The 15,047-nt window shown below is 33.7% G+C and overlaps 1 protein-coding gene across 2 annotated transcripts in view; it reads left to right on the top strand.

Moving 5' to 3' along the window:
• Positions 1–15,047, top strand: part of FAF1 (Fas associated factor 1) — a 401,623-nt gene that overhangs the window by 320,242 nt on the left and 66,334 nt on the right. For both annotated transcript variants that reach the window (XM_081307503.1, XM_081307502.1), the window contains one exon: positions 4,212–4,300. In XM_081307503.1, coding sequence (XP_081163629.1) covers positions 4,212–4,300 — 89 coding nt within the window. The remainder of the gene's footprint in view (positions 1–4,211; positions 4,301–15,047) is intronic.

Consider the following 15,047-nt stretch of genomic DNA (forward strand, 5'->3'; position numbering starts at 1 on the left):
ATGACTTCTTATTCATATTGACTTATGAGCATAATGTTGATTAGTTGAAAGAAATGCTTATCTTTTGTTGTCTAGAAAATCAAATGACTGTATATTGCAAATTGAATTGTTCAGTGACAGTTGTTTCTCCTTATTTAATGCATGTCTAAGATGCAGCCCGAGGCATGAAGCTATCAAATACCTGTAAATTTAACCACAGTGTACATTCTTTACCAAAATATTAGTGAATGATTTTTTTCTCTTACAAATCACTCCAAGAATTAGTATTAAAATATTACTTTGTTCATGCCAAAGCTTAAGTGAAAACGGTATATCTTCTCTTTTCCTCTGGGAAAATGGTTTTTCACATACCCAAGGTACACCTTTTGTCTGGGATGTTTCTTTTCTGCCTCATTTAAGTCTGATGGGGGAGGAGGAAACTGTAAATTCCAGTACCTTTAAACCCCAAACAAAACAAAACCTCTGGTACTTTATGTCTTCTCTATAACCTAGAGTATTCAGTTTCATAATGTGTCTACAAAGAGAGCTACTGCAGGGACTGATTTGCATAGGGTAAGTAAATGGATAATGAGAATGAAATTTCATTCTTTTATTCTTATCCATCAGTGGCCATATTGCCATAATTAGTGATTCTCAAAGTGTTAGATATGGACTTGAGATTTCCTAGACCTTTTCAGGGGATCTACAAAAATCAAAATTATTCTCATTATTGTAATAAGGCTTCTCCACAGTTTTTATTCTGTTTACTTTTTTTTTTTAATTGAACCCAGGCCCTTGCACATTGCTAGGCAAGCACTTGACCACTGAGCTCCATCTTTAGCCCTTTTTATTTTACTCAAGACAGGGTCTCACTATGTTTCCCAGGTGGCCTTAAATCTGGAATCCTCCTGCCTCAGCCTCGAAGGTAGCTGGGTTTATAGTTATGCACTACCATGCTGGGTAATATGCATTAGTGTCTCCAAAGTAATGGTTTGTAAAACTGCTTGCACCTTAGCATGAGTCAAGACCATGACACAAAACTATACTGGTATCATATTCTTCATTGCCTTGGACTTGAAATTAGAAAAGAAAGGGCCTTAAAAAAGAAAGAAAGAAAGGGCCTTTTAAAAATCAATGTCTTTATTAAATTTTAACTCTTTTTTTAATATTTATTTTTTATTTTTTTTTCCGCGGACACAACATCTTTGTTTTGTATGTGGTGCTGAGGATCAAACCCAGGCCGCACGCATGCCAGGCGAGCGCGCTACCACTTGAGCCACATCACCAGCCCTAAATTTTAACTCTTAATAATTTGTGACATAATGGAAAATATAAACACTTATGCTACACACTAATGTACACTGGTTGTCTCAAAGAAAAGCACTTATGGCTTGCCTGAGCTGAGCTAGTTTATTTTTTCTCCCCCACCCGAAATCATATTTACTTGAAAATATAACTGACAATCTGTGCTTATGTATCCTGGATATTTGGCAAACATTTTCTCCAAAATGAACAAAGTGAATTGGTCACTTTCAAGTAAAAGAACTGATGGATATTTGTTGCTAGTAATAAAATGAGTTACCAAGCATAAAATTATATCCTTCACCATAGATAGACAGCTAAAATACTTTTCTGGTGACATTAGTGGTGATATTAACAAATGTGATTTTTTTTTTTTTTTGGATAGCATATAATGAAGTATGTCAACATTCAGAAGAAATGCATAACTTAACCCATGTTTTCCAAATACATCAATGCATGATGTTATAAAATCAAGCAAAAGATAAAGATGTGTTCATAGGGCAACAGAGGGCCAGGTGTGGTGGTGCACGCCTATAATCCCAGCGGCTCAGGAGGCTAAGGCAGGAGGATCGCAAGTTGAAAGCCAGCATCAGCAAAAGCGAGGTGCTAAGCAACTCAATGAGATGCTGTCTCTAAATAAAATAAAAATAGGGCTAGGGATGTGGCTCAGTGGTCAAGTGTGTGTTCTTGAGTTCAATCCCTGGTACCCAGGGGTGGGGGGGAAGGCAACAGAGGGCTGGAGTTGTGGCTCAGTGGTAGAGTGTGAGGCACTGGGTTCCATCCTCTTCACCACATTAAATTAATTAATTAATTGATTGGTTAATTAAACCAATTATTTAAAAAATAATAATAATAAAAGACAACAGAACCAGGCTTAGTGGTGCATGCCTGTAATTCCAGCTTCTTGGAACACTGAGGCAGGAGGATCACAAGTTAGAGGACAACCTGGGCAATTTAGCCAGATCCCATCTTTACTAAAGAGATCAATTGGGGAAGGTGGGGGCAATGGATTTTAATGTAACTGTCACCATACTGGGGTCCAAGGATGTCACTCCATGAGGGCAGTGGGACCTCAACTGCCCTGGGCAGATTCTTAACACTGCTGAAATGCATTTCAGGACACATTGAAAGCAAGGCACAAACAAAGATTTATTACAGGACAGCAAAGCAAAAGTATTCACACCACAAAAGTGGGAGCAGGAACCCTTAATTCTAAAAAAAAAAAAAAAAAAAAAAGGAAGTCTAGCCATAAATTAGTTATGGGCACATTGTTTAGGTCTTTGAATCTGGTGACATGTAAATCGATTGTTTTGTTCTAGATGATCTGGTACAAGTATACGCTGGAGGTTTTGTTCATTTAACTAAAGAGATAGCATGGCTGATTATGCTTTTAGATCTGGGTCTCCATCTAGTAAGGGTCTCTTTTTTCTCTTTCCCTGAGAGCTTACCTATCTCATTTCTAGTTTATTCCATAAAGTATTCATTTCCCATGTTCTGAATCTTAGTCACACAAATTTGCAAATAAGATATGGATATACACAGACCTGCCCAGTAACAAAATCTACATTAAACGTGCTCCTAAACTTGTTTTGCCATCTTTGTCCTGTTAATAACTACCAGTGATTAGGTGTATGCTACATGCCGGACACTTTATATTATCTCTACTTCTTCTAAGAACCTTATAGAAGTCACATTGTCTTTATTTCAAAAATAAGAAAATTGATCCTTAAGAGCACTACAATCTACTCATTCTCGTATTCATTTGTTTATTAAATAAATGTTTATTAAGCCCCTTTTTTATGCTAGGCAATTTCTAGATGCTAGATCATGTAACTTATAAGCAGTGGATCTTGGTTGAAATTCTAACTACAAAACCAATTCTGTTTTCTTAGTACCAAGATAATGCTTGTCCTTTTTCTTATTTATTGAGAGTAGTACTGATATGAACAAATTGGGTCATTTCTTTTGCTAAGAACCACAGATGCTCCCTAATCCCTTATTGCCAAGGATCATATAGAAAATTTGGGAAAGGACAATTGAAAGATGATGTTAGTGAAGCCCTACTCTGGGAATAGCCAGCAAGGATGCTTGCTCTTCATTGTCTTGTTGGCTAAATTTCATTAATGTGACAAGAAGACAACTTCTCAGGCCCTGGAGAAAAGCTTTCTGCCTATAGGTTTGAGATCAGAAGAACCGCCCTATATTTGTGTATTTTTATGAATTTCTTTCTCCTAGTTGCATCCAAAGCAAACAACAAGGACTTATATTTATTCAAGAGATGGTAATATATTTGTTATAGACTTGGACAGGGAATAAAATGACATTAAAGAAAATCAAACACTTAAATACCCTCTTCATAAAAATTATATTATAGTCATTTGAAAGCAGCAAAAGTGGAAAATTATCAATTGGGATAAATAGGGTTTTTTTTCAGAAATTGTATTACTATTATTTGTTTCAACAATAGTAGGAGATGATTTTAAATAAAGGCAGTGTACTAAGGGTGACAGAAGACAGGCTTTTGGGTGAGACTCATTTGGTTTCAAATCTGGGCCCCACCAATGAACCAGCTTGTTCTTGATTGGTCAGGTTATCTTGAGCTCTCTAAGTCTCATTTTCTCTCATTTTAAAATCAAAATCATAATGAACCCTTAATAGAATTGTTGTACAGATTTAAGTTAGATAATATGTGTAAAGTGCTTAGCCTAACTGTAGCATAAACAATTGGTAGTCGTGCTAGTGTTCTTAAGTAGATATGTTTTCATAATTTGAAAATTTTTGAACCTCTTAACTTGGACATTCTTTATAGTGCTAAAAATCCTTCTCCCTGGGCTGGGATTGATTAATTCTGGAATGACTTTCCATGTTTAATAAATTAAACCATTTAAAATTATATGTAAAATAAAGTTTGGCAATGTCTGTGTTGTTAGGTAACACAACAGTGGATGAGTTAATGATGAGACTCATGGCTGCAATGGAGATCTTCTCAGCACAACAACAGGAAGATATAAAGGATGAGGTAAAGTGAAAGATTAAGCAGACCTTTAATAAAATTTTGGTGAGGTAATTAGTCAAATGATGTTGTATGCCTATATCATAATTGGGATAATAAAAACAATTTTCCTGATTAACCAAAGTCTTTTATGCCACTGAGTTTACTTTTTGGTCTCTTTGTTTTATGACCCCAACATCTAATAATTTGTTAAATACATTGACTATTTACTCTTTGTTAGAGTGGTAACAGGAGGCTAATTTACAAGAAATGAATTTAGAGAAATGTTTATAGAAGAAACTACAATCCAGGAAATTCTGTCTACCATATGGATTTTATCATTCACTTTTCTCTCTAGTCCTAGAAGAGGATGCTATAGAGAGAGGACTGCTTTTGATAGAGCAATGTATCCAATGCTGGTTGTCTGCTAAGGACAACACCAGGAAATAACTTAATTTTCCATCAGTATTGTGATCTCCTGTTAATACTTTCTGTTGACTTAACCCAATCAGAAGCTATAAGGCAGGATAATTTTTCTGGACCAAAAGCTATGTAGAATGTGGATCCAGAGAGACAAAAGGAAGTAAAGGTAGTCCAGATTGGTATGATTATTTTGATTTTTCAACTGAGAAAAGTGAGAGTCAAAGTTAGATAAATTAGACCAAGATCATATGGTTGATAGAAGTTATAATAAAAATCTCAAATAATTCTTAGCATTTTATCAATCAAGAAATTTTCTGGATTTGGAAAATAGCCTGAAGATAAAATATGAAGCACATATTAACATTTGTTAACTTAGGATGCTTAGTTTACAGATATTTGTAAAATTATCTTTCTAATTTTTGTTTTTAATTAAAAATATATTTCTCTAGAATAAACAAGGAAAAATGTATTTCTGAACATTTCCAGGTATAATGGGTGTTTTCAATAGAGTAGCCTTAAGTTATTGCAAATGTGAAACATGTAGATAATATTAACATAACTCCGTAGAATTAACATATCTCTTTCCTCCATTAGACTATAAATTTGTTAAGAGTAAGGATCATAATCATATTCATGTTTGTAAATATCCCCCAGCAGTGTACCAAGGAAAAATTTAGTGCTCAGTAAATGTTTGTTAAATGGTTGAATAAATGAATGTTTGGAAAAATATAGGTGAAATATGGTAACTTAAAAAAATATGATTACAATTATACAAACCCTGAGGTGTCTACGTAAACAAATATGAAATTTTTATAACTAGATTTTTAATGCTCACTAGATTTTTTTAAGTGCTGTAAAGATATTGAGTTTATAATTTTTCTTAATAGTCAGTGTTTCATTCACCTGAAGGAAAGAGAGTTGGCTGTACGGTAGAAAGATTTTATCTGTTACTCTATAAATTGACAGTGACATTTTGAAATAATGAAGTACTGTTCTTAGTTAGGAATTTGTAATAATAGATATGTTGCCATTCAAGATTACATTTATCCTGTAAGAGAGGCATTGATTGACAATAATTCACTCAACACATTATTCAATCATTTAAATCTTGAGTCTCATTAGTATCAGATTTATAGATTATGTGTAATAAATAGTATGATCATACAATATTTGCATGCATATTCCCAGTTCATTCTTTCATCTTAATTTGTGTTCACCATAATTCATTGGTAAAGAAATTAACTTTAATTCCTTTAATGCTGAGCACAAAATTTAATATGAGGGTTACAGGAAAAATCCAAGGCTCCATATAATTGAAATTTTTATTGAAATTTAACTATAAGAAGTAAGGATTTTTTTGTGTTTTTAGAGTGTCTTCATGAGAATTATCATTGGTTATTAATAAAATTCCTAAGAAAAGCTTTGCTAAGTTTAATGACTTCTTTGGAACTATGTATAAATCATATTGATTTGATATCTACTGGATATGTGACAAAAACCACTATATCTTATAATTGTGAACTTGCCTTTAGTTTTAAAAAATTATAAATAACTTCACATTAAACATGTTAAAATCAAATTAGGAAACAGGTTTAAAGTGCAACTTCCTAAGCCTGCATTTATTTAAACTTAACTTTGGTTAAATTACATCCATTGATTCAATGATTCCATTATTTTAGTACAACTAGAGATGCCTATATACAGTATTAAGTTGCCATTAAACTCAAGTCTGAAGTTTAGTATTTATAGTGTAAATCATTCTTCAATGGCCCACAATGAATTAACCTTTATATCATTGATTGCTTTCTCTCTGATCAGGACATATATATTATATGAGCTTCTGTTATGACAGTACTATCTATAGATTTTTTCTTAGACATTTTTGCTAATATTTTGGTATTATGAAATGTTTATTGAGCATCTACTAAGTACATAATATGGGCTAAGTCCTTCAGACAGAGAGGTGCTTCACTCTCATAAGGGACTGTTGGCAAAGACAATGAGAAGAATAATATCACTGTGATATTAGCAACATTTTAGAATCTTTTTATTTTTATTCTTTTTTTTCCTTAAAGCTTTATTCCAAATAATGTATGCTTCCTAACATTTAAATGAATTAAATTTTCTTCATATGTAGTCTTGTTTTAGCTATAGGTAATTTAGAAACCTCTGATAATCAAGAGTATATAATACTTAGTTCCTAATCTCATTTCATTTATTCACTCAACACCAATTCATTTAGAACTCTCTATCCTAGATGCAAGGATTATTCCCTTCAGTCTAGCCTCTAAATTACTTACATCTGAGCAGTAGTAATTGTAACAATCTAGATATTGGAGATCATAGTAGATTTCAAGGGCAGTTAAATTGTGTGTGCCTCTCCCTCTCTCGAGCACACTCGTGCTTGTGTGTGTGTGTGTGTGTGTGTGTGTGTGGTTTGTTTTTGGTAATTCTTAGAATATTCTGGCACAATAAGGGCAAAATATGCCAAAGGGGCATTCATTGCCAGCTTATTTTAGAGGGTTCTGATTTGGGACTTAAAACAGCACTGCCATAGCATGGGAAGGGTATGCTTTTTAGCTCATTGTAGCTTTTGTATTGCCAAAGGAAATTGTTGCCTTTGTAGTTTGCTGCATGAAATTTGTAAATTTTTTTCTCTTAAGCTTTGTCTTTTTTTTAATTGCTTTTATTTTTTAAGTACATATAGAACACAATTTTTCATATCTGTATATAAAGTATGTTCACACCAATTCATGTCTTCATACATGTACTTTGGATAATGATGTCTATCACATTCTACCATCATTGCTAACCCCCTGCCTCTCCCTTCCCCTCTCACCCTTCTGCATTATCTAGAGTTTGTCTATTCCTCCCATGTTCCCCCTCCTTACCTCACTGTTTTCAGCAGTTCACTCCTTTTCCTTCCCTTAGTTTAAAACCCTAACATTGTCACTCCCATTCTCTTTGCAGAGCTAACAGTGACAAATAAGATACAGATTTTAATTTCTGCTGCTGTTTTCTTTAAACAGGAACAAGTCATTACAAGACACACAGAGAACAAACACAATCTCTTTGCACAAAAACTTAAAGCAAAGCAAAACTTACTTAACAGACCAACCTTTCAAAAGCTATTTTACTTTTATTCCTTTAAAATACACATACACACATACACACACACACACACACACACACACACAGTCATACACATCACTTCCTAAAGATAGCAAGATTACTCATTGCTCAGTAGTTCAGTTAGGAAAGTCACAGAAGATTTACTACTCAGAAGTATTTTTCAGGAGAAAGGGCTAACCACATTAATTGTTAATGCTAAATGGTTAGTTGAATACACCAGAGAATGCCTTTCTGCTCAGAAAAAGAGTTCTTGATCTAGTCGACTTTTCATCTTTTGAGTATGATAAGCTCATTGACTTTGAGCCTGACAGAGTTTATTTTATGAGAAATTTCTTCATTTGGGTTCTCGTTTGATCTAGATATTCAGGTATAACTAAATGAGCTGAAAAGCATGTGGTTCTAGTCTGAGTAATAGCTACTTGGTTCTTTTTAACTTAATACAAGTTTTAAAAATTTTCTTTATTAAAAATAAAGAAAAGAGCCAAGTGTGGTGGCACATGCCTGTGATTCCAGTGGCTCAGGAGGCTGAGGCAGAACAATTGTGAGTTTAAAAGTAGCCTTAGCAACTTATTGAGGCCCATAGCAACTCAGTGAAACCCTGTCTCTAAGTAAAATACAAAAAAGGGATGAGGATGTAGCTCAGTGGTTGAACACCATTGGATTCACTTCCCAGTAACAAAAAATAAAAGTCAAAAATAAAGAAAATAGATGAAATATAAAAACCAACCTACTACTCAGAGAATCATAATATAAATAACCTATCTTTGTGAGATATTGTCAACAAAATCAGCTACCTTCTAATTTTCAATAAACCTCTTAGTATTGTTTAAATATTCTGTTTCTGCTACCTAGAAATTATGATCTTAGAAGTTTTCCTACAGTTGTTAGTTTGTACATAGACCAGTATGTGTTCAATATTAAAGTCAAAATATTTTTTTACCAGTCAATTATAGAAAACAAAAATTTAAATGAAAGAATGGACTGGGACTAACTAACCATGCAAGAATTTTATGTCCATATACTTATTCAACATAATCTATGAATCTGTTACTAACAAGACTCAATTGATGCAGAAAATTTTTGACCAAAAAATTTAATATTTGTTTAATGATAAATACACACAATATAGTAGGAATAGAAGGGAACTTCCTTGACATCATAAAAGCCGTATCTGAAAAACCCACTTGTGATGTCATGCTCAGTGGTGAAATACTGAAAACTTTTCTCCTAAGGTCAGGAAAAAGACAAGAATGCCTGCTTTTACCACTTTTATCCAACATAAAACTAGAACTTCTAGCCAGAATAATTAGGCAAGAAAAATAAATGAAGCATCCCAATTGGAAAGAAAGAAGTAAAAGATCTCTATCACTGATGACATGATCTTCTGTGTAGAAAATGTAAAAGATTCCACACCAAAGACCTATTAAAGCTAATAGATGAATTCAACAGAGTTGCAGGGTATGAAATCAAAATATAAAAAATCAGATGTAGGATAGCAATAAAGAACCAGAAAAGGAAATTGAGAAAACAGTTCCATTTATAATACCATTAAGAAGAGAAGTACTCAATTTAAGCTTAACAAAAGAGGCCTATGCCTTGTATATTGAAAACTACAAACTATATCTGAACAAAATTAATAAGACTTAAATAAATGGGGGGGGGGAATTCCTGTTCATGAAATGGAATGGAATGGAAAACTTATTAATAAAATTTAGAAATCTATTCCCTACCCAGAGCCAATTACAAATTTAATGCAGTCCCTATCGAAATACCAAAGGTACTTTTTGAGAAATAGACAAAATCATCCTAAAATTCAAATAGAATTTCAAATAACTACAACAATAGTGAAAGAGATAAACAAAGCTGGGAGATTCATACTTCCTGATTTCAAAACTTACTATAAGACTACAGTATCAAAATATTGTTGTACTGGCATAGAACCCTTAGAGAATACATGAAGGAATAGCTTCATGACCTTGGATTTGGCAATTATGTCTTGGATATGACACTAAAAAAAATAGGAAGGAAAAGAAATGCTGAATAGGTTGGACTTCATCAAAATTAAAATTTCTGTACATCAAAATACAGTATCAAGATAGTAAAAAGGGACCAAGGAATGTATTTCTGTAGCAGAGCACTTACCTACCATGCCCAAGACCCTGGGTTTGATCCTCAGCACTGAATTTTTTTTAAAAAAAATTGTGAAAAAACAACCCATAGAATGGAAGAAAGTAAAAAACAAACAAAACAAAAAAAAAAAAACAACCTATTTCAAAAATGGGCAAAGGAACAAAATAAATATTTCTCCAAAGAAGATGTACAAATGACCAACAAGCATATGAAAAGGTGTTCAACATCATTAGTCATTAGGGAAATGCAAATCAAAACCATAATGAGATACTGCTTCACACGCACTGTGATGAGTATAATAAAAAAAATTGAAAATAACAAGTGTTGACGAGGATGTGGAGAAATTTGGAACTCTTGTGCATGGCTGGTTGTGATATAAAATGACAGCCACTGTGGAAAAGAGTTTGGCAGTTCCTCAAAAAGTTAAACAAGTCTGGTTATATAGCTCAGAGATGGAGCACTTGCCTGGCATGTACAAGGCCCTGGGTTTGGTCCCCGAGCACCTCTACACACACACAAAAAAAAAAATGTTAAACACAGTAACCATAGGAACCAGCAATCTCACTCTTGGTAATACACCCAAGAGAACTGAAAACAGGGGACTCAAATAGATATTTATGCACAAATGTTCATTGCAACATTATTTATAATGACCAAAAAAATGGAAACCATCCAAATACCTGTCAGCAGATTAGTGGATAAACAAAACATGGTATAATCATAGAAATGGATAGTATTCAGCTATGATATGGAATAAAGTACCAATGCATGCTATAATATGAACCTTGAAAATATGCCAAGTGAAAGAAGCCAGACCCAAAAGGACAAATATTATGTGATTCGTGAATAGGCAAGTATTTGAAAAAAAAATTTTTTTAATTCCTAGAGATAGAAAGTAGATTAGAGTTTACCATGATTAGGAGGTGTGGAAGCATATGGGGAATTAATGTATTCTAATGCTTATTTTGCCATGGTTAAAAAAAAAAACATAATACACATAGTGCTATGAACAGTGGTGCACACCTATGATCCTAATAACTTGGGAGACTGAACTGGCAGGATCACAAGTTTGAAGCCAACCTCAGTAACTTAGCAATATCTTTTCTCAATATAAAAAATTAAACAGGGCTAGGGGTATATCTCAGTGGTAAAGCACCCCTGGTTTCGATTCTTGTCTTCCTACTGGAAATCAATGTAGAGTGAAAAGCATTCAAGCTCTGCCTTCAATCCCAAGAAGTTTATTATTCTGTATTAAATTCCAAACTTTCACCTCTAAGAAAGCAAGGATTTCAAAAAGGGATTGAGCATGTGTTGAGTATCTGCTTTGCCAAGCAGTATGTTACTTTCTCTTTTAGTTTGAGATAGTTGTTGCCCTGTTGTATTGAGATTGAGGATTATAGAGTTTAAGTAGTTGTCCAAGGTCATATAACTATGTCAAAGCCAGAATTCATAGTTATTTACTTTGCATACGTCATGATCCCCTTGTAAAGCTGAGGTGCAATTATGTTAAAGATTCATGGGATAAATCAGTGCTCTTCCCAAGATTAGAATCAGAATGGACTGACCTGAAGAGTATGTCAAACTATATTCCCAAATATCATATTCACTTGAGTAGGATAAGTAAATTTATCATAACTGTCAACTTTTGTGTGTAGAATAATGCTCACTTTAAAAAAATACCTATTCCCTCTTTGTTTACATTTGTTGCTCTTAAAATGTCTGCTGATGGATCAGTTCATCCATACCTGACACTTCAGAATAGAAGTTAATGATTGTCACAGATGAAACTAATGTAAAGAGATTTGAGACTTAACATTGGCATTACAATTCAGCACACCTGTTCAGAGCCAACCCTCCACAATTTTACTTCTTTTGCCTGAGGTGGAGACTTCTTCATGGATTACAGTAACACTTTTTGACAAGCTTAAACTAGGTGGAGCTGCCATGTAATGATAGAACACAATTGATGATATCTCAGTAATGCATTCTTTTTTGATATAGACTGTCACCATTTATTACTATAAAAGCATTCGTTGTTAAATAACTAGCCCAACCTGTCCACTTTTTTTTTTTCAAAAGCAATAAGGTCGAACAAAGTATATTTACTTTTCTAGTTAGGAAATAGTAACTGGCTTTTGGAGTAGTATATTGTGTGTGTGTGTGTGTGTGTGTGTGTGTGTGTGTGTGTGTGTGTGTGTAATGTACTATTGTTTTTAAAGTAGTTTCTTAATGTTCTCCAAATAAAAATGAACACCTACTTCTAAAGTCTTCTCAAGTGGCTGTTGAGACCTTCCCAATATCATAAACCTGGCAGTCATCTAAAGGAATTATTAATTAATGAAAATATTCTGTCTTCATAAATCCTTTTAAAAGAATCATGAGAAATTGTTCTTACTATTACACACTAACCTAAATCCCTAACTTTTGAGACATCGATGCCCCTCATGAATTTTTTCTTTCCCCTGGGGCCTTATATGTGGCCATGTTTACAAGAAGGAATTTGAAGGCTGTAATTAATTTTTCATGTATAGTCTATCTGTGCCTTGAATATTTTTGCTACCAAATTGAGGGACTACTGCTCACTATTTCTGGGGAGGTTAAGAATAATGTGGGGTCTTGCCACAAAAAAAAAATGATAAATATGTGAAGTTATGCATGTTATTTGGCTCCATAGAGCTACTCTTCAGTGTATACATCAAAACGTGTACATGATGAATATATACAAGTTTTATCTAAACGATTATGAGGGACAGTCCTATTCTTTTTTTAATATTTATTTTTCAGTTTTTGGTGGACACAACATCTTTTTTTTTTTTACATTTTTTTATTGATTATTTAAAGCATTACATAGCTCATGATATATCATCTTTCATACATTTGACTCAAATTGTGTTTTGAACTCCCATTTTCACCCCAAATACAGATTGCAGAATCACATCTGTTACATATTCACATTTTTACATAATGCCATATTAGTGACTGTTGTATTCTGCTACCTTTCCTATCCCCTACTATCCCCCCTCCCCTCCCCTCCCCCCCATCTTCCCTCTCTACCTCCCCTGCTGTTGTTCAATTCTCTCTCTTTTTTTTCCCTCCCACTTGCCCCTCATAACCTCTTATAATTTTATGTATCATTGAAGGTCTCCTACTATTTCCATGTGCTTTCCCTTCTCTCTCCGTTTCTCTCCCCCCATTCGTCTTTGTTTACTGTAGTCTTTTCCTCATGCTCTTCCTTCCTGTTCTGTTCTTAGTGACACAACATCTTTATTTGTATGTGGTGCTGAGGATCGAACCCAGCACCCTGCGCATGCCAGGCGAGCACCAGGCTACCGCTTGAGCCACATCCCCGACAGTCCTATTCTTTAAGGAACTTGCCATCTCAGGATGGAGAGCCAAAGCATATCCTTATGAAAATATTTCTAGCAACAGTTTATTTATCTAGAAGAATTCAAAAGGATCAATCTTTCTCATTAGGAAGGCCCTCTCTAAAGAGGTGAGATTTGATCTGGTTCCAGAAAGGACAGTAAAATATACATGTGCAAAGGAAAAAGGAGAACATTAAAAATTAGGGGAAAGCCTGAGTAAAATAAATAAGTTGAAATTATGTTGAGCCAGCTTATAGAAAGCCAAGAATTTGTACAGAAAAAAAGAAAATACCAGAACGAGATTTGTCATTCATGAGAATTTCTACTGTCACTTTTATGTCTTCAAACTTTTCTCTGATCTTTATGCCTCTCATGAACTTAAGAATTCTCTGGCACTTTTCATTCAGTTGGAAATTTCCCTTGACTCCAGTTACCCCATCTAATTAATTATCATTCCGGTAAACAGGTATTTGCAATTTAGTATCCAAACATAGCAATGGCAATAAGTATAAGGTACAGAATTGACAAAGAAGACTTATAGAAAAAGCATTCTAGTCTTAAAGGATTATACACAGGTATTCAGCAGGTACACCATCATTAATTTGTTTTGACCACTAAACCTATTCTTTTTTAGGGACTTGCTATATGCCTACATTACGCTCAATACTGGTAAATATATGGATGACACAGTCCTTTAGATGATCAGTGATGTGCAAAGAATTCCAGTATAATATCATAATTTCCATGATGGATATAGATATACTGCATTGGTTAGAAAGGCTGCACCAGGGAAAATTCTTTTAACCTGAAACTCAAAAAGACTAGCAACATGTGGCAGGTGACATGTGGAGAAGTGTATTTAGAAGAAATAAGGGTCCATTTCCAGCAGATGGCTAAATTGGAGGACTCTACTATCAACCCAAAGAGACACAAATCATAATTAAATGAGGGCTACTTGTTAAGCAAAAAGATTCTTATTTCTTATTAGATATTTCTTCAACAACAGCCATATATACCTCCCATTTCCTATTATTCATCTTTGCAGGCTATTCTTAGCACAGAGCACACCAAAGTTAGTTACTACAAAGGAGTGTTTCTCAATGTTTTGGGGGGGGGGTTCTTTCTTTTTTCTGGGTATATATAGGAAAACATCTCTAAAGAAAATTATAGCAGACTAAAGAAAACTGTTCTAAAAGATTTGCGTTTGGGAATTCTCAGCTGCCCACTGTTGTTATTTTTTTTTTCTCTTTTTAGTGTTACTTTCTCTTAAAAAAATTTTTTTTCTTATAATTGCACATCTAGTAGATGATTAAATAAAATATATGTTGAGAGGAGAAAATTTTCAAATGATTTTGAATTCTATCATTTTGTTTTTAAACAACATTTTCTTTTGAAAAAAAATCTTATACTTTTGCTAGAAAAATGCTTCCTAAATTCTCATTTTCACCTATTCATAATGTTTTTATAACTTATGTGTTTATATGTTTGATTACACTACTTTAGCAATTATTAAGGATTTGTCCTAAGGAAAAGAGAGATTAGAATAACTACATGTAAATTATAAAGAATACAACCTAGGTATTCTCTTCACTGCAAAGATTCCAGGTGTAACTGAGACAAAGAGCATGTACTTTGTAATCCTGAACTAGTTTATTCATGTAAAGCAATAGAAATATTCAGCTTTGCAACCCACCCAGAGTTTTTGTAAACTTCTCTACCTGGTA

The sequence above is a fragment of the Spermophilus citellus genome (assembly GCF_964194105.1).
Source record: "Spermophilus citellus genome assembly, chromosome: 9".
Taxonomy (NCBI): domain Eukaryota; kingdom Metazoa; phylum Chordata; class Mammalia; order Rodentia; family Sciuridae; genus Spermophilus; species Spermophilus citellus.